The 26582-nt window shown below is 41.5% G+C and overlaps 1 protein-coding gene and 1 long non-coding RNA gene across 3 annotated transcripts in view; one reads left to right on the plus strand and one right to left on the minus strand.

Moving 5' to 3' along the window:
• The window catches only part of LOC131273402 (uncharacterized), a 34211-nt gene extending 22967 nt beyond the window's left edge, over positions 1-11244 (plus strand). The window contains exons 2-3 of the long non-coding RNA XR_009180594.2: positions 9892-9930; positions 11147-11244. This is a non-coding gene — a long non-coding RNA (uncharacterized lncRNA). The remainder of the gene's footprint in view (positions 1-9891; positions 9931-11146) is intronic.
• PARP4 (poly(ADP-ribose) polymerase family member 4) overlaps positions 1-26582 on the minus strand; it is a 90874-nt gene that overhangs the window by 12054 nt on the left and 52238 nt on the right. For both annotated transcript variants that reach the window (XM_004446705.4, XM_071208196.1), the window contains 15 exons: positions 24290-24454; positions 23613-23659; positions 23387-23465; positions 22401-22538; positions 20687-20882; positions 19129-19196; positions 17421-17608; positions 16292-16391; positions 15576-15746; positions 15223-15303; positions 11213-11293; positions 9480-9575; positions 7134-7256; positions 2036-3805; positions 481-580 (listed from right to left, as the gene is read on the minus strand). In XM_004446705.4, coding sequence (XP_004446762.2) covers positions 481-580; positions 2036-3805; positions 7134-7256; positions 9480-9575; positions 11213-11293; positions 15223-15303; positions 15576-15746; positions 16292-16391; positions 17421-17608; positions 19129-19196; positions 20687-20882; positions 22401-22538; positions 23387-23465; positions 23613-23659; positions 24290-24454 — 3403 coding nt within the window. The remainder of the gene's footprint in view (positions 1-480; positions 581-2035; positions 3806-7133; positions 7257-9479; positions 9576-11212; positions 11294-15222; positions 15304-15575; positions 15747-16291; positions 16392-17420; positions 17609-19128; positions 19197-20686; positions 20883-22400; positions 22539-23386; positions 23466-23612; positions 23660-24289; positions 24455-26582) is intronic.

Consider the following 26582-nt stretch of genomic DNA (forward strand, 5'->3'; position numbering starts at 1 on the left):
ACGTGGAGCTGCTGTGTGCAAGGAGTGCCATGCCACGCAGGGGTGCCCCCACATGGGGGTGCTCCATGTGTAGGAAGTGCCTCCTGCAAGGAGCCGCCCCGCGGGAAAAAGTGCAGCCTACTCAGGAGTGGCACCGCACACACGGAGAGCTGATGCAGCAAGATGACACAACAAAAAAGAGACACAGTTTCCTGGTGCCGCCGCCGAGGGTACAAGCAGACACAGAAGAATACACAGTGAGTGGACACAGAGAGCAGACAACGGGGCAGGGGAGAAGGGAGAGAAAAAATAAAAAATAAATCTTTAAAAAAAAAAAAGATATGACTATAAACTAGTCCCCTGAATCCTTTAATGGGTAACAATTATAACTTCATTTATATATAAACTACACAATTATTACATTAGTACAATAATTTACAAATTGCTTTATAACAATTAAGAGCATTCCATTCAAAAAGTGCTAGAAAGACAGTGACTTACCTAGAGATCGAATGCCTTTTTCTTCAAGAAAGCTATTTAAAATTTTTGTATTAAGTTTTAATATAAATCCCAGCTCTGGGGTAAGTTTCCAGAAGCCATCCTATGAAAAAAATTAAGTCACATTATTGGGATCGCATCACATAAGAAATAAAATAAGTTTTCATTCTTTTTAATTCAGTTAGCTAAAGCATATCTAAAACTTTTATTACTATAGAATCAAAAGTTTTTCATAGACTAGTGACAAAGTGTTTAGAATCTCATAAACACTATGCTGCATACTAAGTATCTAGTGGCATTTGTTAAAAACATTGGAATGAAGTGAATTTTAAAATGCAACTACACGTTTTTTTCTAATGATGTTTTGAGCCAGTGTTTCTTAAATATCATGATTCCTTTTGTGCAACATAAAAATTTTGCCCTTTGGTAGTCTGAAACTTGAAAATGACATTTTAAAAAATACAAAATTGTAATATGGAATGTGCTTTTTAAAACTACATTTACCCTTTCCCTGTATCCACCCCCTGTGTGCCCCGCTGCTAAGAGGCACTGTTGTAAAGGCTGAGCTTTAACACATGCTTATTGAAAGCGTGGTGAAGCCTGAACCTGGGATCCTAACCTTGAAGTAGACTCCAGATTCTAGGGGAACTAGGTAAGGAACAGAAAGGAGGATGCAGCTCTAGGCAGGTGCACAAATTAAAGGATCTATGACAACAGTTTAAAAAATAACAAGAGTAATGCATGTGCCAACCCAAACTGAGCTAGTGTCAGGTACTCATCTTTGATCTTTACAGCAGTGTTTTGCGTAGAGTCTATTATTATGCCCACTTTGAGGATCAGGAAACCGGGACACCGGAAGGTTAAGTAACTTGTTCAAAGTCACACAGCTAATTATCAGCAGAGCCAGGATTTAAACCCTGACAGTCTGACTTGGGGGTCCACACTCTTCAATGTCTGTGTCCTGTTTCCTATCCTACTTTCATATACATTGTCTCTCTATAAAGAAAGGTAGGCAGCTGTTACTCTCCTGTCTACACCTAAAAAATCACTCTATGAGGTAGATACTATTATTATCCCCAATATATGGATGAGTTAATTCAGAAAGGTTATCAAATTTGCCTAAAACCACAAAGTGGTAGGGCTGGGACTCAAAATCACCTTTTACTATATCAAGTTGTCTTTCCACTTTACTAAACTACTTCACATCAAAGCAAATAATTATAGATGAGAGTGCATCTTAAGGTGTTACTCCATGACTTGTGCAGGGTTATTAATTTTCACCTAGGAATATTAACATTCATTAGCATGATGTTCTAGTGTAACAGTTAATAGACTGATACCAGTGAAATACACTCTCAAGCACACTGTAGTTCAGCTAACTTTTTTTTGGTACAACAGTTTCTCAATGAAGGAAGCAGTGTGTTTTTACATTTTGGCACAAGTCCCTACTTCACCAAGGTGCGATAATAAACAGTTCCCTGACTAGCTGCTTTGAGTAGAACTGTTCTAAACTATGAAGCTAGCTAACTACAGATTTAAAGAGAATTAAGACCAAGACCTCAGTTTGTAGATTGAAGAGTTCAGTCCAAGGCACAAAATGCATCCAGCTTTGTTTGTAGACTCCGTCATCTTCAATTTTGCGTGATTGAAAGCTTGAGGTAAAGTCACTGCTTGTTGCATCAGCTTTCCCCACCATCTTTTGCAAAAAACAACTTGGTAGAAACACTGGTCTTTTATCACCGTTTTGTGTTTCAGGAACGCGTTCATCATTTGAGTCAGTCCAAACATGATGTTGGGGAGAATTTAATACTTCACCTATGACGGAAATATCCGATGGGGAAGAAAATCCTGGCTTATCATGAAGCACAAGTAAATCACTGGGTTTGTCACTAGTTCTTAAGGAAACTGGGGGACTTTGAGATGAAAATAAGAAGGAAGGAGAACGAAGAGGAAAGCTAAAATCTCTGGCAGATTGAGCTGTAGGAACTTGCCTGGGAGGAAAGTCCAATACATGGAAACCAGCACAACTGCTGACCTCTCCTTCTAGACGAATTCCAGAGTGTTTGGAGCCAACCACGGCAAGGAATGGAGCAGAACCAGGAGGGGAGTCAGCAGGGGGGCTCTGGGCAGGCAGCCTGAGAGAAGGGGGCAACCCCAGGGAACCAGCACAAACTCCAGGTGTTTTAGACTGTTGGGGGCCAAAGGAGGCAGGGAAAGAAGAGGAACCAATGCAGCGGATGGGAGTAAGTGGCCTCTCGGTAAACAGCCTTGAAGGAGAGAGCAACCGATCAGAAGAGGGCGGCCTGGGAGGAGGGGGTAACTCCACAGAACCAGCACGAACTCCAGGTATTTTAGACAGTTGGCAGCCAAACGCAATTAAAGAAGAACCACGGATGGCGGCACCAGGTGGGCTCTGGGCAAGAGGCATGGGAGGAAGGGGCAACGCAGGAGGAGAGGGCAGCCCGGGGGGAGGAGGCGGCAACCCAGGAGAAGAGGGCAGCCTGGGGGGAGGAGGGGGCAACTCCAGGGAACCAGCACAAACTCCAGGTGTTTTAGACTGTTGGGAGCCAAAGGAGGCAGGGCAAGAAGCGGAACCGGGGATGAGGGGACAAGGTAGGACCTGGGCAAGAGGCATGGGAGGAAAGGGTAACGCAGGAGGAGAGGGCAGCCTGGGAGGAGGGGGCAACCCAGGAGAAGAGGGCAGCCTGGGGGGAGGAGGGGGCAACCCAGGAGGAGAGGGCAGCCTGGGGGGAGGAGGGGGCGGCACAGTGTGAGGGGGCAGCGCATTGTGAGGGGGCAGCCTGGGGAAAGGCAGCAACCCCAGGGAACCAGCACAAACTCCAGGTGTTTTAGACTGCTGGGAACCAAACCCAGCTAAAGTAGCAGAAGCAGGGAGGAAGCCACCAGGTGGTCTCAGGGCAGGCGGCCTGGGAGGAGAATCCAACTGAAGGGAGAGGTCAAAAAGAGTAGTCTGAGGAGCTAAGTGGAGAGGAGAGAGGGAATCCGAATCAACACCTTGGTGGCAACTACTAAGAACTGTAGTAGCAAGAGGAACAGAAGACCTGGAAAAGACGTTTTGTGGTAAAAAGGATATACTACGTTGCTCTTTAATTTCTGTTTTTTCAAATGAATCCATCCAACTTAAATCCAATGGCTTCTCCATACTTCTGTATCCATAAGTGTGTGCTAAAGGTTGTACTGATTGCTGTGAGCCTAAATTAGCCACTTCCAAATTTTCAGAACCTCTCTGCTTGAATGATTTCAATTTTTTTCTAAAAAGAGGTTTATGTTGCAATTCTTCATTCCATTCAGAGGATGCTGAAACAGACTGCCCAAAAGGGAAAATTACAATGTAAAGAAAATGTAGAATAAAACTAGAAATCAAACAAACATACTTAAGACTTGGCTGTAATCAAGCAGTTGTTTACCCCAGAGGATGAGTCCCAGAATGAATCATTGACATGGGCAGCGACATTCACAATAAAGCCCAAGAGACCCTTAAGTTCATTTAAATACAGCCCTCTCATTTTATAGATATGAAATCTGAGATCTGGAGAAAATATCAGCAATAAATACATCAGGTAATTGGTACTTAGAGATCTTGATCTCTCTTTGTTCCTACAATCACAGAATTTTAATCATCCTTCATTTCACAGATGAGGAAACTGAGGACCATACAAGTAAAGTGACTTGCTCAAGATTTTACAATTAGCAGTACCACAGTGTGTAAGTTAGCCATAAAATAAACTAATGATTTGAAGTAAATGATTCTAATCATTTATACTGCTTTACAGTGATGTTATGAAAATGAGAAAATGGAAAAGATATTTGGAAAGTTTTAGAGTAAATAAATGAATGTATCTTTATACCAGATTATGAACAATATGTAAAACAAAGAGGAATGAATGTTTATGTTACCACTACGATTTGAATCTAAATGTAAAGAGTGGGAGACGGATTTGGCTCAACTGATAGAGCATCAGCCTGCCATATGTGAGGTCCAAGGTTCAAACCCAGGGCCTCCTGACATGTGTGGCGAGGCTAGCCCGCGTGCAGAGCTGGTGAGCGCAAGGAGTGCTGTGCTATGCAGGGGTGTCCCCCGCGGAGCAGAGCCTCAAGCACAAGGAGTGCACCCTACAAGGAGAGCCGCCCCACGCGAAAAAAGCACAGTCTGCCCAGAAGTGGTGCCATACACACGGAGAGCTGATGCAGCAAGATGATGCAACAAAAAAGGACACAGATTTCCAGTGCTGCCTGACAAGAATGCAAGTGGACACAGAGAATATACAGTGAATGGACACAGAGAGGAGACACCAGAGTGGGGGGGGGGAAGAAAAAAAAAAATCTTATAAATAAATAAATAAATGTAAAGAGTGTTCCTTTAAAAACTGCATATAAACCTTAAAAATTGCATATAAAAAGTTTCACAAAAGTTGCATATAACAGCTTTAAATGGATGATAAGATCTTGAGAGTTAGGTTACTGTTAACAAAAGGAATAGCACCTTCCTAGCTCAGTCAAGTATACATTTGAGTAATTAATTTTGCAGGGCATATGACAAAACACAAATTAGGAAATAATATTCTTAAGATAATGCTTACCTCGTTCAAAAACATTTTTTCCCTGGAATTAGACAAGCCTACTGGAAAAAAGAACAATAGCGATGCACAAGACCTATCAGGTTTTTATAAAACTGTAATAGTTAAACCTGACACCCTCATTTGATAAGGTTAATCACTTTAATTTTAGACATTCTAGTGGGTTTGTAAGTTATCTTGCTGTGGTTCCACTTTCTATTTCCCTAATGATTACTGAAGTTGAGCATCTTTTCATATGCTTGTCACCTGTATATCTTTTTTTTTAAAGATTTATTTTATTTATTTCCCCTCCCCACCGCCATTATCTGCTCTCTGTGTCCATTCACGGTGTGTTCTTCTGTGTCTGCTTACATTCTTTTCTGCGGCACTGGGAATTTGTGTCTCTTTCTGTTGTGTCATCTTGCTGCATCAGCTCTCTGTGTGTGCAGCGCCACTCCTGGGCAGGCTGCGCTTTTTTTGCGAGGGGCGGCTCTCCTTGCAGGGCGTCCTCCTTGTGCATGGGGCTCCCCTATGCGGGGGATACCCGCGTGACACGGCACTCCTTGCGTGCTCAGCACTGCACATGGGCCAGCTCACCACACAGGTCAGAAGGCCCTGGGTTTGAACCTTGGACCTCCCATATGGCAGGCTGATGCTCTATCAGTTGAGCCAAATCCGCTTCCCCTCCTTAGATTCTAAATTCCAAACTTTTGGAAATTTTACTTCTCTAACCCAAGAATCACATTAGCACGGTTTTGTTCCTTTGCTTTCCAGTTTTCATTTAAATCACATTTCTTTATTTATACTATATTTCTGGTTTGAAAACTGACAGTGTAGGGAAACGGACTTTGGCCCAGTGGTTAGGGCGTCCGTCTACCACATGGGAGGTCCGCGGTTCAAGCCCCGGGCCTCCTTGACCCGTGTGGAGCTGGCCCATGCGCAGTGCTGATGCGCGCAAGGAGTGCAGTGCCACACAGGGGTGTCCCCCGCGTAGGGGAGCCCCACGCGCAAGGAGTGCACCCATAAGGAGAGCCGCCCAGCGTGAAGGAGGGAGCAGCCTGCCGAGGAATGGCGCCGCCCACACTTCCCGTGCCGCTGACGACAACAGAAGCGGACAAAGAAACAAGACGCAGCAAAAAGACACAGAAAACAGACAACCAGGGGAGGGGAGGGGAATTAAATTAAAAAAAAAAAAAAAATCTTAAAAAAAAAAAAAAAAGAAAACTGACAGTGTAAAGCATTACAAACTTTAATAAATATTGGTGTTTACTTTAGATTATTAAATGGGACTTCAATTAAAAATTTCATGACAAATTTAGATTACCTACAGGACAAGGCCTTAAGTTTCTATATTACAGTTTGTCTATGAATGAAGCATAATCACAGATGTTCTCTTATTAGTGTAATTTTACAGTTACACTGAGACCATCAATTATATATCATAATGTATATATTATGGTGGTTTTCTCAGTAATACAATGTCATTTTAAAAAAATGTACAAATTGGGAAACAGATGTGGCTTAAGTGATTGGGTTCCTGTCTACCATATGGGGGGTCTGGATTCGTTTTCCGGGGTGTCCTGGTGAAGGCGAGCTGGCCCGTGTGGCATGCTGGCCTGCAGGGCATACTGGCCCACGGGAGAGTTGGCCCATGCGGAGAGCTGGCCCATGCAGAGTGCTGGTGCAACAAAAAAGAGACAAAGAGTAGAGACAGTGAGAGACCCAACAAACTGGGGATCTGAAGTGGCTCGAGTGACTGAGTGCCTCTTTACCACAGTGGAGGTCCCAGGATTGGTTCCTGGTGCCTCCTAAAGAGAAGATGAAGAGACGACAAGCAGGCATAGAGAGCACACAAATGGACGCAGAGAGTAGACAGCAAGTATAAAACAAGGGGGATGGGGCAGAATAAATAAAACCATAAATAAAATCTTAAAAAATATATGCAAATATTTTTCATCATTAGAGTGATTAACACTTTGTGTATATACAAGTAATAGGGTACAATTTTGCTAAGAGCTTCCCTTGCCATCTTGAAAGTATGGAAATACAATATCAACTTACTTGGTAATCAACATTTACCTGGGTTATGCTGGCTTCTGGTTGCTCTTCCTGCCAACTCATGTATGGCAGAAAGTCCACATCTTCTTTGGTAATAAGTTCCAGAATGTTTGGATTATTAGGAAGAAGTGACTCATTACCATCCTATATTGAAACACAATTGGGTGAAACCAAAACAGACATTATTATCTTAAATAACTGCTACACATTCTAAACCCTTGTGAGTGTTTGGGTGGAATATGTTCATGTAAGATTGGATCATTTGACCCAGGTCACAAGTAGGGGGGGATATAGATACACTCAGTAGGGGGACTTCCCCACTCCTGAGCACATTCTGGGTGCTGGGCATGGCACTAAGTCCTACAGATGGATTTCCCTCTTAAACTTATGAAAGAAGGGCATCTTGGAGGTAAGGGAAGCCCAGACCTTTTCTATTTTTTGAGGAGCTTGGAGTAATAAAAAGACGAGAAATGCCAAAATTGTAGGACATCTTAAAAATACAAATGTAACTAATTAGTAGTTGTAACACTAAAATAACAACATACTCAGCTGGGGAGATCATCATATGTCCACATACTGCAACCCTTTGTGAACATAAGCCCTGGCTTGGTGGCTGGACCTCCTGGGGTCGCTCTGTCCCCTCTCCTCACAAGCCATGGAAATGGGCATTGCTGCTAGCCCCATTTTACTGAAGAGAAAATTGAGGCTATGTAACATACATAAAGCCAGTAGACGTAACTAGAATTCAAGTCCAGGTCTATCTGACTTCAAGGCCCTTACTCTGTTGTACTATTGTACTACATCTACATTGTAAAGAGTGAAGAATCATTTGTTTTGGGACTCATTCTTTCATGTGAACTGCAGATAACCGAAGAGAGTTGTAGTCCAACACAGCATTGAATTTCTCTAAAAAGAGGTGATAGTGAAAATGCTGCTTGTCTTCTGGAACTGCTGTGGTGCCTGAGTCACAAGGTGGAAAAGGAGCTGCTGACTTTGTGGGACTGCTGTCATTGGACTGGCACTGCAGGCCTGTGTGCAAAGAGGCTGCCTCCAGTGCAAATACCACTAGCTTTCTTCTGCAGTAGTCAAACTATCATTCTGTAAGCTCTTAGAGGCATTAAAAACTCAGACAGTGATGGGCAAGGAGCAAAATAAGTAAAATCGCCAAGGGGAAAGTAACCCAGCACAGCTCTTGTGATGTTGGAAGAGAAGCTGCTACTCAGTCTTGCCACGTAATAATGGGATGCAGAACGAGGTGATTGGATTTTTCAAGAGAATTAAGAAAGCTTGGTTTTGGGGAACAATCTCCCATGAGTGTAAGTAATTAAACAGTTTTTGAAAATGCTGTCAGAACAAATAAAACACATCTGTGACCTGGATATGAAGAGAGCCACCACCCCATTTGATTCCACCTTAGCATTTTTAGGTCTTATCTAAACGCCTGGAAAATTTCCTAGGGAGGCAGGATAACATGGGTAGCTGTGCACGGCAGTCTCCGATTTTAAAAGGAGTTGCATATTTCTTCCTGCTAGGACAGAAGGCAATCCTCACTCAGCGAACAGGATGCCATTGCTGAGGAGAGCTATGACAAGTAGCTATCTGGAAAGTACGTTGGTATAATCCAACTCTATCAACTTCAAACTTCTAAGATCGCAGGAATGGGGAAGCAAAGTTCTGGGAATTTTGAGTGTGGAGTTAGGGAATTGGTACTTAGGAGAAATTTGCACTGGATGAAATATTAAAATAATAAGATTAAAATTCCTATTATGCATGAATGACTTGTATACAGAATTACAATTCTCAGCAAGGCTAACTCTGGTCTAGCCACTTTTTATTTTTCACATACAAAAGATACACTAGTGAGGTCTACTCAAAGATTTTTCCCCTTTATAATGTTTCTTACAACTGATAATGGAAATAAACAGACATTGATATGAACTCAACAAAAATGCATATATTAAAGTTAGGGCTAATAAACACTAAACCTTATAACATTACCCCAAAAAAATCCTTCTTAAAATTGTCATTTCAAATGTTATTCTAATGCATGGAAATGAAATTTCAAAATACCAATGGGGGGAAAAAAAGTTATTCTACAGTTAAAGCCATAACAATAGTAATGAGTAATGGTTTAATCTAAGTTGTACTTTTTTTATTGTTTAAGATTTAATCAGACTGAAGCTCATGTATGATTGACACTAAAACCCATGTGCTCTCAACTATGCCACAACACAGAAATGTGTGTTGCCTCAGTTGGAGGCTCATTTTTTCCCGTGAAGAGCAGATTAATAATCACAGCAAGAGTAATTTTCTTAATATATTAAAATGAATAAAATAATTTAACCATGAATTAACTACAATACATACCCTTTTCTCAACAGCCACAAAGCTTGTAAATTGTGTTATGAGAGAGTTTTCTTTACTGATCTTAATAATCAGAGACTTCAAGATTTGCTTCTTCATCTAGGATAGAATAAAACCAATGAATTTATACCCTATTTTATTTTTATTTTTTACTATTTAGCCATGCATGGCCAATTTGAAAAGTATTAGATAATCTACAAAGGTTTTTTTCTATGACAAGTAAATCATTTTATAATTAGTATTTCAAATTAAATTTTGAGTCATTGATTCTATCTAAACATATTAAATAGGTGGCTTAGTGTTCCCTACAAAATGGGATCAACTGACTAGCCAAGTCATAGGAAAAATAATTCATATTTATGTAGCTCTTTGTAGTTTACTCTCAGCTACAGTAAGCTTTCTCATTCTTTTACAGATAGTCTGTGTGTCGACATTCCGAGGAGGCCAAGTCTTGGTGAGATGAAGGGGCCTGTTTGGTAGTCAGTGCAGGGCTGGGCTGCCTCTCAGAGATAGAGGGGGGTCTTCGGAAAGATGGACACAAAGGCTGAGAATCAAAGGACTTCAGTGGGTGCAGTGAAAAATCACGAGGCAGTTCATCATCTGGCTGATGGTCTGCAAGGGCATCCAGGCCCCCCAAATGGCACACTGGTGTCTCCGGCTGGGATGGCATCAAGTACTAACACTAATGCCCCCCACTTCCACAGTCCATGACCAAAAAATTGAAAGCAAATACTTGTTCACCACTGTTCACGTAGTAGTATTCATAATAGTCAAAGTGTGGAAACGGCCCAAGAGTCCATCAACAGAGGAATGGATAAACAAAACGGTATATCCAAACAATGGAAAACTATTCGACCACAAACAGGAAGGAAGCTCTGATAAATGCTACAACATGGATGAACCTCGAAAACATCATGTTGAGTGAAATAAGCTAGGAAAAAAAAGGCAAATATTGTATGATCTCACTTATATGACATGACTAGCATATGCAAGTTCCTAGATAGAGAAAGTAAATTAGAGGTCACCAGGGTGGGGGTAGGGGGAAATAGGGAGTTACTGCTTAATGGACACAGTTTCTGTTTTGGGTGATGAAAAAGTTTTGGTAATGGAGGGTGGTGATGGTAGCACAACACTGTGACTATAATACCGCTGAATTGTACTTGAAAGTAGTTAAAACTGGAAATTTTATGATGTATATATGTTACCACGATAAAATTTAAAAAAAAAGAAAATGAAAAGATCATAGCCCACGCGAGGTGAGTGGGGCAGTCGTGCCGGTGGGGGCTGAGAGGGCCCCTCAGCACAGTGAGGAGGGCACAAGATGGGCTGTGGTCCCACTGTGTGTTCTTAGGCAGGTCACCCGCCCCTTCTCTGCCTGGCTTTCTTCACAGGTAAAATGGTCGTCCTAACACCAACACCACAGGGCTACTGTATGACTGAAACAACGTCCATTATGGGCACTTAGTAAATGCTCTTTCTGGCCTCTTTCTGGTGGACTAAATTAACACAAAATTCTCAGAAACCACTGCCATTCTTTCTTTAGTTAATTCATTCTGTCAACATTTATTGAGTGCCCCGTGCTCCATTACAGGGTGCCACAGACACAATCTTGAGCCCTCTCCAACACCCACATGAATCTCCATGTGGCTATCCCAACCTTCCACTTTCAGGGATAAATCAACTTAAGAGTAACAGAGAACAATGCATACTGGTCTTTTACTATGAAAACAACAAACCTCATGGTGAGTTTCATTGTCATGGAGAATGCCATCTTCATAGTCCCTGATGACAGCTCGCGCCGTCAGTTTGTGAATCATCTGGGTGTAAGAAACAAAGGGAAGAAGAGTCAAATGGCTTCGAATGAAAGACTCACAAAGCACACCCATTTAAAATCTGAGGTATCATTTATGTACAGAAAAATTCACCCTTTTAACATATACAGTTTGATGAGTTTTTATTTTTTTTAGGTACGGGGGTGGGGAATGACCCTGGGACCTTGTACATGGGAAGACAGTGCTCAATCACTGAACCACATCAGCTTCCCTGACTTGTCTTTTTCGTTTGTTTTGCTTGTTTGTTTTTTCAGGAGGCACCGGGAATGGAGCCCAGAACCTCCCACATGGGACCCGGGAGCTCAACCGCTTGAGCTCCATCTGCTCCCCAGTTTGATGAGTTTTAATAAATGCATACAGTTACGTAATCACTAATGAAATAAAGATACAGAACATGTTCTTCACCCTAAAAAGTTCCCTAGTGCCCCTATTCAGTAAATATTCCCTCCCCCAACTCCAGGTCCTGGCAACTACTTATCTATTTTCTGTCCCTATAGTTTTGCCTTTTTTTATAGGAGGCCATTTTGCCAATTCAATTTATTTCAAAATTTTAAGGCCATTTTACTACTGTAGAAAGAGCCAGTTTAGCCCTATAATACCTGATGTTAACATGTCATCCATTCCCAGGTAGGAGCAGCAAACATTACACTACAAGGGATTTTCTCTCAAATGATGATGAAACGCAACTGATACTAAATGGTACAATCTACATTAGACGATAATTTCAACTCTTGTGATTTTGTTATCAGTAAAGCTGCAGTTCACAGAGGAAGCACAACTATAGCATTGTAACCTTACAGAAAAAGATTTTTTTCTAGATAAAACCTTTTTATTTTATTTTCCCCTTATATTCAATTTTTAAAGCAATATATCAATTCTCTTAAGTTCTATACATAAATCACTGGCAGGTAATAAGTCAACAGTTATTGATTCAGTGATAAAAAGCAAGCCATATTTTATAAATAAAAACTTCAACAATGTCTGGGAAATGGCTTATCCGGTATACAAATACTCCTCTTAATAGCATGGTACATATGTAGCATACATAGATAAGAATTTTCAAAGTCAAACTACAATGGGGAGGGACCAGGTGAAAACTGGGGATTGGTGGGTATGTGGTTTTAAGTACAAAGTTGAGAACGTTCTTATGGCAATAGAACCAGGAAAGTTATTGGTTTAGGATGTTGGATGGGGGAGCATTCAGGACAGGGCGTGCCTGGAACAGGCTTCTAGGGAGTATGCGAGTGATCATTTTGTCACAGTGTGTTGTATCAGGGGCAGAGTCCCACATAATGAGTGGGAAGGAGCTGGACTCCCATCCTGGGGGTGACCAATATGCTCTCAAATAGAGGGGCGGGAGTCTCTTGAGCGCATAGGCAGTTCCTAATGGGGGAGGACAAACCAGTGTGTCAAGGGCTCATTGTTGCTGCGAGTAACTATGAATCTTGTCATCCAAGAAGTGAAGGCAGGTGGTTGCCATGGGCCCTGAGAGGAGGGGGTAGAGAGGAACAGAATAGATGGAACAGGGGGTATTTAGTAGGCAAGAACTGTTCTACATGCTCTTGTAATGATGGACACAGGCCATGTTAAATATCATCAAAATTTATAAAAGTGTACAGTCTAAAATATAAACCATAAGGTAAAATTGACCATGCTTAGTAGCTATGTTTCACTATTTGTATATTGGTTGTAACAAATGTACCATCCACATATAAAAAGGTATTAATACGGGGAAGCGATGTGGCTCAAATGATAGAGCTTCTGCCTACCCTATGGGAGGACCTGGGTTCGATCCCTGGGGCCTCCTGGTGGAAAAGAAGAAAAGTGTTCCTGCATGGCAAGCCAGTGCCCGCATGGTGAGTGTGAGGCGTTGTGAGCCAGTGCCCACTGCGTGGTGCCTGCGTGGTGACCCGCGCAAATAAATCAAGCAGCAAGATGAAGCATCAAAAAAGAGACAAGGGGAGAGTCAAGGTGAAGCTCAGCAGAAACCAGGAACTGAGGTAGTGCAATTGACAGGGAACCTCTCTCCTCATCAGAGGTTTCCAGGATCGAATCCCAGTGAATCCTAGAAGAGAGGAAATGAGAAGAGAAGACAACACAGACAGCAAAAACAGCAGGGCAGGAGGAGGGGAAGGGGGGGAAATAAATAAATAAATGAATAAATAAAAGGTATTAATATGGGAAGGGGGAAAAGGGGGAGGATGTTGGGTATGGGAGTCCCCTATATTCTGTATGTGACTTTACTGTGACCTAAACTTCCTAGAAAAAAAAAAGAAGGCATTGGTGAATGGAAGAAAATGTCACTATACATATAGGACAATAGATATTACAGTGATGAAAGGCAAAATGTCAAGAAAATTTTTAAAATATTTTTCTTTATTTTTAAATATCTCACTTTTTAAATTTTATTTTATTTTTAGTTTTTAAAAATTTTTATGCATTTTATTTCTTATATTTATTCATATTTTTATTTCATTTTCCTATTAATTATATTTGGCTATTTTATTGGCTTCATTTTTGAAGAAGTTTTGGATCACAGGAGGGTTATAACTGGGGCAGGGGAGGATCATTGGTGTGGAATGTCAGTAATGGGGATACATGGGAGGAAGTTCACCTGGGCATACATACAAGGTATATATATGTATTCAAGTGTTCACAGGGTATTGCCACAGTGGGTAGAGATTCACACAACAACCGAAAGAATACTGAATTCCCATCCTGGAGAGCTCTGCTACATTCTCTAATGGAACATCAACAATCCCCCTGAGCCTCAGTAGAGTTGCAACAACTACTTTCCAGTTCATGGGACTCACCCAGGACAACTAACAAGGTGAGGATGTACAACTACCATACCAAGGAAATAAAAGCTTACAACTGCAAGCAAGAGAGTCCCATTGATTGGCTATATGGGATCAAAGCCCCCTCTCAATTAGAGATGGAGTGGACATCACCATCCCAGAATCGAAAGGATTGGGGAATGAACTATGGACTAGAGTGGACTTCTGGTATTCTACTATAGACTTATTGTGATTCTAGTAATGGAAGAAATTACAACATTGATGTGGAGGCAGTGGCCAAGGAGAGGGAAAAACAGGTGTAATATGGGGGGAAATTCAGGACTTGGGAATCGTCCTGAATGACACTGCAACAACAGATATAGGCCATTATATATCTTCCCACAACCTACAGAATTGTGTGGGAGAGAGTGTAAACTACAATGTAAACTATAATCCAGGCTCAGTGGCAATGCCCCAAAATGTGTTCACCAATTGCAACAAATGAGGATATTGTTTATGTGGGAAAATGTGGGAGGTATGGGGAGTGGGGCATATGGGAATCCCTGTATTTTTTAATGTAACATTTAAGTAATTTAAGTATCTTTAAAAAAAAAATTTAAAAAAACTATAGTGGAGTCAGCACTAATGTAAATATTGCCAAATTTTTGGTGATTATTCATTTGCTTTTAATCCAAAAATGGCAAAAACAAACACATCCTCAACATACAATATGCTTTATTTTTCATCTGGGACTGTATTATTTAATATTTAAAAAATAAAAACAAAACATACACAGGTATACCTGTGGCACTTAACTTCTATTAGTCATGGCCCTCTTTGAGAATCTCCCTAGAAAAATTTTCATGCATAAGATGCCATATTTAATTTCATTAATTCACACCTATTGAAGCCCATCTCAGGACACACTCAGACTCAAAAACCCAGGTGAAAAACATGTCCATTAGAAATTGAGGGACAGTATCCGCATTGGTATAGGTAACAATCCTCCACATTACAGACTGAAACTTTAACACAGAAAAACAATGACAAAGGAATAAGTCCATGAAAGGTTATATATTAATATATAAAATTATGACTGTGGAACAATAACCCCCTATTTTAAGTTTTGACTCTTACAGTTCCAGTTGTCTTCTGCAGTTCAGTTGTTGACACCATCGTACAAAATTCCTTCTTTTGAATTAATGCACACAGAGTTGCCTAAAATGGGAAAATGCAATTCCTTATTAGCATCTCTACTCCATGGTGTCTCGGTTAATTTACCAGCGCTCTCCTCTCCCATTTGAAGTGGAAATTAAAAGGCTCTGGGGCATCCCTGGTGAACTACCAGCTTTGTTCCCAATAGGAAAAAATTTGCCAATAAATTTTGATTTGCAGGAATAGGGAGGAAAAAGAAAACAAAAAGGGAAAAGAAAATGACTAGCATAATTCATTGATCTTCCCACAGAAAAACAAACGCTGTGCCTTCCTACCTGTGTACAGTGAGGAATAAATCCGTAGACGAGGAGCCGGTCGTTGTGGAACAAGGACCTCACCTGGGCCGGGGCCTGCACGGGTCTGGGGGAGTTTGTACTCAGTTGTTGCCATTTGACAGAGATAGAGTGGCAACTCGGAGATCGGACTCGAGTCACTTGATCCTCTACCTATTAATAAAAGAGAAATTACTTCTCTTTCTATTTTTGCATCCAGAAAATAGAGTTCTTGTGATAGAACAACATTTAAAATACATTTACATTCTATCCTTGGGGATTTTGTAGTTCTTTGTTTTTTTTCCTCCTTTCTGCTGCAGGATACTTTTGCAAGAACATTTTAAATACAATTTTTAAAAATTGCACTATCACATCACTTAAATTTACAAGGGATCCTAAAATTATTTCACTAGCTAACACTTCCAACTTCAGGGATGGAGTAGATTCCAGTTACAAAAATTAATCCTAGCAAAATACGTATGATATTTCACTTTTAAAAATCAGTCCATGACACTTCATAAATCAGAAATAAATTATTAGCAAGGAGAATGAACTGTTTACTGTGTTCCTGTTAAATGCGAGAGGAAGGTACACAGACATTCCCTAGGCTTTCTAATCCCATGACTGAAAACACAGAAGTTACTGTAACTAGCCTTGTAAGAAGATAACGTTTCTATACATAAACATATGAATAGAGATAATACGTTTAAAATACATACCTGTTTTTTCCAACTATGTTTGGATTTTGAGTTAAAATACTCAAATACTCCAGCACCACACTGGGACAAAGTCCTTAAGATGTGACGATTTGCTGTAGAACTGAAGGCATTTCATGTTTTAATTTTCAAGACATTTTAGAAAACATTTTGAAGTCTATGTTTTCAATGTTGACAAAGCTCAAAACTCAAAAGAGGATACCTATGTTACCACAATGAAAAAAAAAACCTTAAAAAAACCAAAACTGTATCTGAGGTTAAAGAGAAAAAGTGCATACCAGTATGAAACATCTGAACCATCTTTGCATAATTTAAGGTCCTGCCTCTCAGAGTATGTATTCAACTCTGATGACAGCAATACTAGACAAAGAAGAAATTCTGGGTAATTGGGGGCCTAGAGGTTCAAGGGCACCGAAAGTAGGCCTTTCAACCCAGAAATGGCATAGCCCCACTCCAGGGAAGTGCCAAGGGGAAGGCATGGGAGGGATGAGACGGCTGCCATGCAGTGCCTCAGAACAGAGGGCTCTGAGCAAGTATTCGGAAATGGAAACTGTGTGTGGGAAGTACCTAGGGCAACTCCAGGGCAAGTACAGGCAGCATGCCCTACGCAAACACTGCTCTGGCCCCTGCTGCTCACTAGTTTCCTTACACTTGCACCACATGTCTCAGTGCAATCAGAAAAAGCAAACTGCAGTTGGGGAGGGGCTTAATCCCAACAACGAGAGCGTTTTAGACTCCATATAGCAAGATGCTATTTACACTACAGAGTTCGACAATTCAAATGCTCACAGCAGCCAGGAGGATGATGGGAACGAGCCAGGTCAACTGGGTGGGAACTAGGGCACTCTGGCCAGCACTGCTGTACTTGAGCAGGGGGTGTGCCCATCATTTAACAGATGAGAGGTTATACCACCTGCCCAAGGTCATGGCTAGTAAGCGGTTTTCTCCAGTTTTGAAAGCCAGGCAGTCTGGCCTCTAAGTCCTTGCCGCTCACCTCTAAGGTACACAGCTTCTGTATACCAGTATCAACCTCAAAACCTGCAAAGATCCTATGCAGGTCAACAAAATTAGCTGCCTGCAGGCTGCCATGTTACCCCTGGTCTCCCCACGTGATTAAATCTCTGACACTCACCCAACTCCACAGGTGAACAGCCTGGTGTGCTGGACGTGTCTCCTCACAAGCTGCAGGGTGAGGCCCTCATTCTGGACATGCCCATCGGATATGAGGAGAATGTTGCGTAACCCTTGAGAAGGGTACAGCAAACTTAAGTATCGGAGTGTTTTCCAGAAGTCGGTATTTCCCATGGTAGGTGTAGCAGACTGGAGGAAAGGAAGTGAAAGATGATGGTGTTCAACTTCTATAAGTCTACACGGTCGTGGACGAGATGTTCCTGGCCAGCGAGATCCGCGAGACCAGCCAGACGAAGGTGCTGAAACAGCTGCTGATGCTGCAGTCACTGGAGTGAGGGCCCACGAGCCACCCCCGGCCCCGGCCCATTCCTGGACTTGCCCGCTCGCTTGCCCCGCCCGGGCCTGGGGCCCACCCCCAGCAGCCCCCCTCAGCTGCCCAGGAGGAAGGGACCAGCCAGGTCTTGGACACAAGGGCAGAGGCTGCCTCCCACTCCCCGCTGGGCCCCAGCTGGGGGGCCGAGGTGTGTGCCGGGTCACCGTCCCGTTGTCCTGTGGTGCTGTGAGGGTGTGTGTGCAGCTCCAATAAACCCGCAGTCCCTGCCTGCCCCAGACATCTCTGAGCCCTTCCCTGGGAAGCACAGACCTTCAGGAGGCCACACCTCGCTCTCCTGCCTCCCTTTTGCCCTAATAAAGACACTTTGATGGCAAAAAAAAAAACAAAACAAAAAAAAAAACATGTCTTCCAATGCTGGGTTAAGAGATACCGTGGATGAAATGATTATTTTTCTAATTATACATTTGTGGAACAACTGAATTTATATCCTTTTAATTTATTTTCATATCACATGGTAACTATAATATTACCACTTTGCACTTAGTTACTTCTTTAAAGTTTTCAAAGATCTACCACATACATTTCATTAAAGAGAAGGAATAGCATATAAAAGCACCACTGAGTTTACCTGCTTAACTGAGGTGGTGACCAATTTTTCTCAGCTTGCCCCATTTTAAGGGGAAGAAAAAAAAAGAAGAAAGCATTCCCAGACTGTGAATGGTAGTTGCATTTAGGTGATGTTTTCTTTCTTTTTATTTTTTATTTTATTTATTTTTAAAGATTTATTTCTCTCCCCTCCTCCTCCTGCCACTTGTCTGCTCTCTCTGTCCATTCTCTGTGTGTTCTTCTGTGTCCACTTGTTTTCTTGTCAGCGGCACCAGGAATCTGTGTCTCTTTTTGTTGTGTTATCTTGCTGCGTCAGCTCTCCGTGTGTGTGGCACCACTCCTGGGTGGACTGCACTTTTTTTGCACGGGGTGGCTCTCCTTACAGGGCGCACTCCTTGCACTTGGGGCTCCCCTATGCAGGAGACACCTCTGCGTGGCACAGCACTCCTGTGCGCATCAGCACTGCGCGTGGGCCAGCTCCACAAGGGTCAAGGGGGCCCTGGGTTTGAACCCCGGACCTTCCATGTAGTAGGTGGACGCTCTATCAGTTGAGCCAAATCCGCTTCCCTGTTTTCTTTCTTTTTAATTTCCAATTTTTCTTTAGTGAGTACATACCACTTTTATTAATCCTCTATCTATTAGTAAAACACATGAAAACTGAAGAACTAGGGCAGTTCTGAAGGTGGCCTCACAGGGAGCACATCCTGGACAGTACCACAGAAAGATGGCAGAAAAAGACTCAGGAGACAAAGATGGCTGTGTTACTCACCATAATGAACTCTGTTGACATATTATTGCTTGTGATGGACTTAGGATAGGTAAATAATTCCTTGTAACCTGCATGATAAGATTGGCATAAGGTGTTGCCATGAAATATTCACTATATTGGCCATTAATAAATGATAATCCTACTTTATATCACCACTGTTTTCTTGAAAAATATATTGCATGCTTATTTGCATATGTTATTTCATAGAAAATTAATTCTACTTGATAAATTCAATGTACACAAAATTCACTAGTGTATTTCTTTAAATTTAAATTCTAGTGCACTCAAAATATGCACTTTACTATAGAAATGTTAAAAGTATTTCCTTCTAAGGTTTTCCACTATGGATGCAAGAAAATAGATGCTCTGATATGGCAGCTAAGATTGAAGAGGGGACTATAAAGAGGACTAAAAAAATTAAGGGGGGAGATCATTTTTGAGACTCAGAAATAACCTTGTAAACAGGGGAGAGCCTGCTTTCCTCCATAAAAGGAATCTTAAAATTTGAATTTACATGAGAAGTGTTGGAAAATTATTTCTCTGAAACCCTTGCCATCTGGTTGAATCCGCTTTAAAAAAGGTAAATTTTAATTTAGATTAAAAGCCAGTGATTCTTTCATTTGATGCTATGAAAGCAGGGTGAATTCAGTGACTTGACAATCTGGAGTTTGCCCTTGTGACTTCAAAGTCCATAGGTATTAAGCCTGGAAGCTTGATTAAGCAGGTTTTTACCTTGTGAAAGAATTGGTGATGACAGGTTTTACTAAGGAAATTTTGTCTCTAGACAAAAAATAAGAAAGTTATATGTGTCCAATTAAATGTGTAGGCCACAGTTCTAGACCATCACTCTTATGTAAAGTAGGTGCAGGGGTGAATCAAACAGCACAGGCGGTATGGCCCTGGAAAAGGGCACATTCTCCACACTTGGGGTGTCCCTGCAATCCACCCTGTGCTCCTTCTCTTGTCCCTAGAGTGCCTTCCTCCACTGGCTGGGATATCACTGAGGCCCTGCTGGAGAATGGGGTTTTCTCCTAATTGTGCTGATTGTAACATTTCCTGAGCCCATTCCTTCTAGACTTTCTGGGACAGTGCTGATTTCAAATACTTGGTTCTTGTTAAGTCCCTCATACTTGCTTTTGGTCCAGTTAGTAATAACAGTTTAAAAAGCAAGGGTCAGGCTTTTGGTTCAGCTAGTGGAAATAAAAATAGTACTATTTATGTAGCTCTTTTCATGGCACAGGCACAGATTAAAGCACTGAACTCAATCATCACAGCAACCCTATGAGGTAGGGATGGTTATTCCCATGTTACAGTTGAGGAAACAGGCACAAAAAGCTCAAGTAACTTGACCATGGTGCCACGTACAGCTAGTAAGTGGCAGAGGTAGAATTTGAGCTCAGGCCATCTGGCTCCAGAGCTCTTGTTCTTAAACCCGAGACTATGCTACCTCTCACTCTACAGATGAGTTCTGGTTCAACAATACTCAAGGGTTCTACCCATGAGTGTGCTAATACATTAAGAAGGAAGTGACTTTGGCCTAGAGCTGCAGAGCACTCACCTGTGCCAAATTTGATAATGTTTATTTTTTGCTTCTTATCCAGCAGGGACAGGGCATATAAGGCAATTTGCTTGGCTTGCACGAATGCTGCACCCTCCATAGAATTGGAGCAATCAAGACAAATGATTACTTCACTCTTCTCAGCTATTTCAGGGAGGGTATCATTGAAATCTGGCTGAAAGACAAGCATGCAAGCCTAAAAAGAGGAAAAGAAAAGGTTCATTATTACTGCTTCCTATCATTTTAAATGAGTCTGACATGTTTAGATTTATACAAAAAGGGACCAAAAAATTTCAACCTAAAAACCCACCCACACAATTTTTCTAAAAGGTGGACAAAAATTAAAGGTATGTAACTGGGATATTAAAGAGTGGCCCGCTAAAAACTGGTGAGGAGCCACCTGGGCTCAGGCAAAACACTATAATGGGATTTCAAACGCTGGTAGGTGTGTGCCACTTGCCAGTGGTAATGGCTGGAACGAAAAAGCCCATAGGCCTCACAGAAGGGAGACACATACCCCTACCAGGGTATAAGTATGTGTATGCATATATATCATATACATATACATACATGTATGCATATACTCCTTTCATTTAAAACATACCCAATGTGTGGAAACCTATGTTTACAGAAAAATAAATTAAAACGTGCTCATTTATTTTACTAAAAGGGCCGTCAATTTTTATATCCTTTAAATATCATTTCCTTCTCTATGTAAAAGCAGTTTCTGCCTAGTTTACTGTTCAGTTAACTTCAGTTTAGTGACTTTTTAAAAGTTGGCATTGTAAATAAAAACAACTTGGAAAAAGTTTTCTGAAATAGAAAAAAAATAAATAAATATGCACCACTGTGGCATTTGAAATATGCTGTAATTTATATATGTCATGTTTCAGGCATATGTCTAAGGTATAGAGCAAGATATAAATATAGGTATGGTTTGCAGAACTTGCCATAAATGTGTAATTTTTATTGGAAAAAGTCTATTTGTAAAATATGTAAAATTCAAAAACTGTCTAGTAAGGTTAAACACTACAATAAAAACAAAAAGAATAAGATTTAGTCAATAACAAGATGGTCTACTAAGAGTTCAAAAAGAAAGTATAATGCCAGAGTGCAATTTTCCCACATGGAGGTCAGAAACTCTGGAAAGGTCTAAAATTAATATAATGGTCTGAAAAGTCATATGTGTACCAACATTGCCTGACACACACACACCACACACTCACTTACCCACCCATCCACAGTTCTAAAAAGAATATACATGCTATTGTGATTACTAAAATACACCTTCCTACCTTTTATTTTATTAAGCAACCAATATTTAAAATACAACTACTATCACGTGTCAATTTTTATTTTAACTTAAGAGATCTTTCTTCGCAGTCACACAAAATGATCTTTAGTCATGAAGAAATTTTTGTTTTTACAGTTTCAATATTTAAAAACTATAAGAAGTATATAGAACAACTAATGCAATGTCTGGTGGCCGATTTTCTTTTTGTTGGAGATTACAGTAACAACTATAATCTCTACAGGGAATTATGCCACATGAGAGTTTTGGGTAAAAACTCAGAAGTTTGTTTTGGCTTGACAGCATAAATATTTGTAGTTGTGGAATCTTGGGGTGATGAGAGTTCATTTAATAATGCTCGTTTTTCAGGACTATCAGTGATTTCAAATTTTAAAAATGTATTTATTCTGAAATAGTCCATACCTCGCTTTCTTTCTCTGGATGTTTTTCAACCCACATTCTTGGAAGATATGCATCAGACAAACTGATGTGGAGAGAAAATCCATTGCTATCTATGGAACTACCTTCCATAGTGCTAATTACAGCTTTGCAGTCTGTCCTCTACAAAACAAAGACAAACAAACCAACATCAGTAACAATAAAATAGATGATGGGATATTATTTTATCAATTTTCACTTATCTATCCAAGTTTTGCATAATTATCTTAACAATTAACAGTGTAGCCACAAATAAATGACAAAACCATGAAATGTAATTTTGTAAGTGCTATCATATCAGTTACACTCCTGAAATTCTGAGGTTAAGTTTACTTAGTTAAATTTAGGTAGAAAGACTCAGTTTAGGAAATCAAGAGACAGCAGTATATTGGAAGAAAAAGCTAGAACATTCTGCAATGGTTCAGTCCCTGGGGGCTGGTCTGCAGGAGCAGAAGAGAACTTGCTTCTTTTGTTAGAAGGTGCTATTACTATTAGCTAGCTTTTTAAACCATTTTCATGTATGGCTTTGATAAAATAAAATTAACTTAAAAAATAAGAGTTCTGGGAAACGGACTTTGGCCCAGTGGTTGGGGCGTCCGTCTACCACGTGGGAGGTCCATGGTTCAAACCCCGGGCCTCCTTGACCCGTGTGGAGCTGGCCCATGCGCAGTGCTGATGCGCCAAGGAGTGCCGTGCCACACAGGGGTGTCCCCCGCGTGGGGGAGCCCCACACGCAAGGCATGCACCCATAAGGAGAGCCGCCCAGCGCTAAGGAGGGAGCAGCCTGCCCAGGAATGGCGCCGCCCACACTTCCCGTGCCGCTGACGACAACAGAAGCGGACAAAGAAACAAGACGCAGCAAAAAGACACAGAAAACAGACAACTGGGGGACGGGAGGGGAATTAAATAAATAAGATAAATCTTAAAAAAAAAAAAAATAAGAGTTCTGAAGAAATAAGAGATTTACTAACCTTTTGTTTCAGTTTATGTGTATCACTAGAAATGAATCCAATCACATATGGCATCTCAATGGACAGACTCAAGGAGAAGCTATCAAACATGAAGAGAACATTACCTTAGCCTAATGTCTTTGATTTTTACTCGTGCTTTTTCGAATGATTTTAAATGAAAATTTAAACCATATTGGTAATGTCCACTGAATGATTAGTTGACAGGTTCTATATTTTAGATACTAACCTTTGCTTTGCTCCTATTTCCTTTATACATATCTTCTCTACCGTTTCCTGTTCAAAGAAAAAAATAAGTGTATATTAAGTTTCACAATGAGACTCTAAGCTGAATGTAATTTAAGCAGGGCCCCCAACTGCTAGCAGCAACAATACAGCTGATTTCAGCTGATGTATACACAGAAACACAGTAACTTCTAAAATTCAACTGATATGGAGGGGTGGTGATTATTTATGACCATTTTGATAAAGATTTTCAACTACACATGTGTGTGTATATGTGTATTTATGGATATAAAAATAAGGTATACACATATAAAAATAAGGTATACACATTTAAAATGCACATACATACACACACCTTTTATGAATACATAAATAGTAAGACCTCTAGAAGAACAGCCAGTTGTTCTCTCTGGGTGAAGGAATTAGGATGGTTTTTATTTTCATTTGTTTGCATTCTGTATGTGTACCTAGATTCTTAATTTCTTATTCTGTTATATTACTGAACAGAATAAAAATATCAGGCCCATTGAGTCTATCTGACTCCTGGTCATTTTACAAACATTACGCCTATTTAAATGCTATAAACATTTGCAGTATTGATTAGATTACTTTAGATATTTTCCCCTCCCAATGCATAAATCTAAGAAACGCTTCTTCCAATCGCATCTTAAGCGCACTGACCTGGAGGTTTTCGTTCAGGGCTTTGTCCTGTTGCCAGGGGGCGACAGTGGCCGGCATGAAGAAGATGGCAAGAGGCCCTTGCAAGCTGAGTTCAGTGATGTAGGTAATTTTGATAAGAACCTTAGCCTTAGGGGGTAAGTTTCCAACACTTACAGTAAAAACATCCTGAAATAGAAACATTATTACTTAGTTTGCAATTCAAAATCACAGCCAGGGAGCAGATTTGGCTCAAACAGTTGAGCACCAGCCTCCCACACGGGAGGCCCTGGTTCCGTGGTGGTGCCTCCTGAAAAAACAAAAAAGGCAAACAAGCAAAAGAAGCAAACAAACAAAAAACTAATTCAGTTCAGTGGTAGAGTGCTGGCTCCCCACATAAGAAGTCCAGGGTTCAGTCCCCAGCCTCCCCGTACCTCAAAAAAAAACACAACAAAACTCATATTACATAACGCTACTTGAATTACAATCTGCCCGATTCTTCCTCAGAAAATGGCAATGGAACTCAGAAGACAAGTAGTGGTGGAGCCACTCAGCAGTGGTGGGGAAAGCGTGATGTCTATGGAGGGCTGAGGGCAAGGCCCCTCGGCGCAGAACGCTGTCCCGCCTGGGGAGCGTCCCCCGCGCACGCCCCACTCCAGGGACTCCCAGTCACCCTGCCTTGACCAGGGGACTCCCCACACCAGTGGCTCACCTTAACTTGTTTCTTTTATTTTTCTGGATGGTACCAGGGGATTGAACCCCGATCTTGTATGCGGGAAGCCAGCACTCAACCACTGGAGCCAAACTGGCTCCCCTGAGCTGGCTTTTTCATTTGTTTGCTTGTTTGTTTTTGTTTTTAGGAGGCTCCCATGTGGAAAGCAGACCATCACCTGCTTGAGCCACATCCACTCCCCAGCTTGATTTTTAAATGATTTTTCAAAAAGCCAAGCAAATAAATGGAATTAGTGCATTCCAACCAGAGGAACAAAGGGCAGAGAGAGAGCACAAACGGCATGATGTGTGGGGGGGAAAACAAATAGCTCAGGCTTTTTCAAGTATAAAGTGGAAGGAAGAAAGGGGTACAAGATGAGAGTGAAGAATCAGGCAGGGCCAGGTCCTGGAGGGCCCTCTGCACCGTACTAGTGAGTCAGGGGACTCGCTGGTGGGTACTACACTAAAGCCATGGCTATAGAGAGGTGGCAAGATGGGGCAGGTTCCACAGGTGCTTAGTAGGAAAATTCAACAGATGATTAACCGGATATGGACGAGAGGCACCGGGAGAAACGAAGGATGACTCCCTGACTCCTCCCTTGGCCGACTGCATAAAGGTGAAACCCGTCCTAGACAAGGAGTACAAGGAGAGGTGATGACCTCAGTTTTAGACATAGCACTTAGTAAGTGTGTGTCTTATTTTTTGTGTTTTTATATTTAATTATTGATTTACTTTAATGAATACCCCACTAGGTTCTTTGTAACCTGACTTCACAGTATATTAAATGAATGATTTATATACATACCAAAAGTAGACTAATATAAATTTGATTCTAGTAAATTACACAAAGACTCTTTTTGTACCTCAATCCAAGGACTCTTAGAGAAAAACAATGAACTGGATTAGCCTCACAGAACCAATAACATTGTCAGGGCACTTTCCCTAGCTATGGCAGCTCAGGTTCTTTTCTGCTTCCCCTTCTACCACCCAAAGGGCATCCTTCTACCACCCAGGGCAGCGTCCTTGGCTCATGCCCAATCTCTGTCACCAAGCCATCACAGAGACTCCCATGGTAACTCCTAGATGTCCACCTCCTGTTTAGACCTTGCTCCTGACCATATAGCCAGCTGCCTCAAGGACACATGCCCACAGTGTCCCATCAATTCCTCAGAGTACTTCCCTCCTCCCACCCCATCACCTCCATGCCCACATGGGATCTGCTGGTCTTAAATCCCTGCCTTGAAGCACAGCGAGCAGCAGCTGGTTACCAAGCCAGAACTGCCCAAGCACGGTTCTTGACTCCCTTCTTGCTGCTGCACACATCCCCAATCTTTAACTGGCTGTCCAGTCCACGCTGTAGCATTTTCGCATCTGCTACACCCTCTCCGCTTCCACTGTCACTACCGCACTTCAGGCCCTCGTTATACCTCTTGCTGTGATCTCCACAATGGTTGCTGAACTGCTCTCCCTGCCCCAAACTGCTCGAGCTGCTCCCCCTTTCTCTCTGCCACCTCAAAGGCAAGTCTCATCCATGGAGGACGAGCCAGGCCAGATTTACATTTTCTCAAGGAACTGTTCTGCCCCAGGGCTTTCACAGCTTGTGTA

This window comes from Dasypus novemcinctus, chromosome 15, assembly GCF_030445035.2.
Source record: "Dasypus novemcinctus isolate mDasNov1 chromosome 15, mDasNov1.1.hap2, whole genome shotgun sequence".
NCBI classification, from domain to species: Eukaryota; Metazoa; Chordata; class Mammalia; order Cingulata; family Dasypodidae; genus Dasypus; species Dasypus novemcinctus.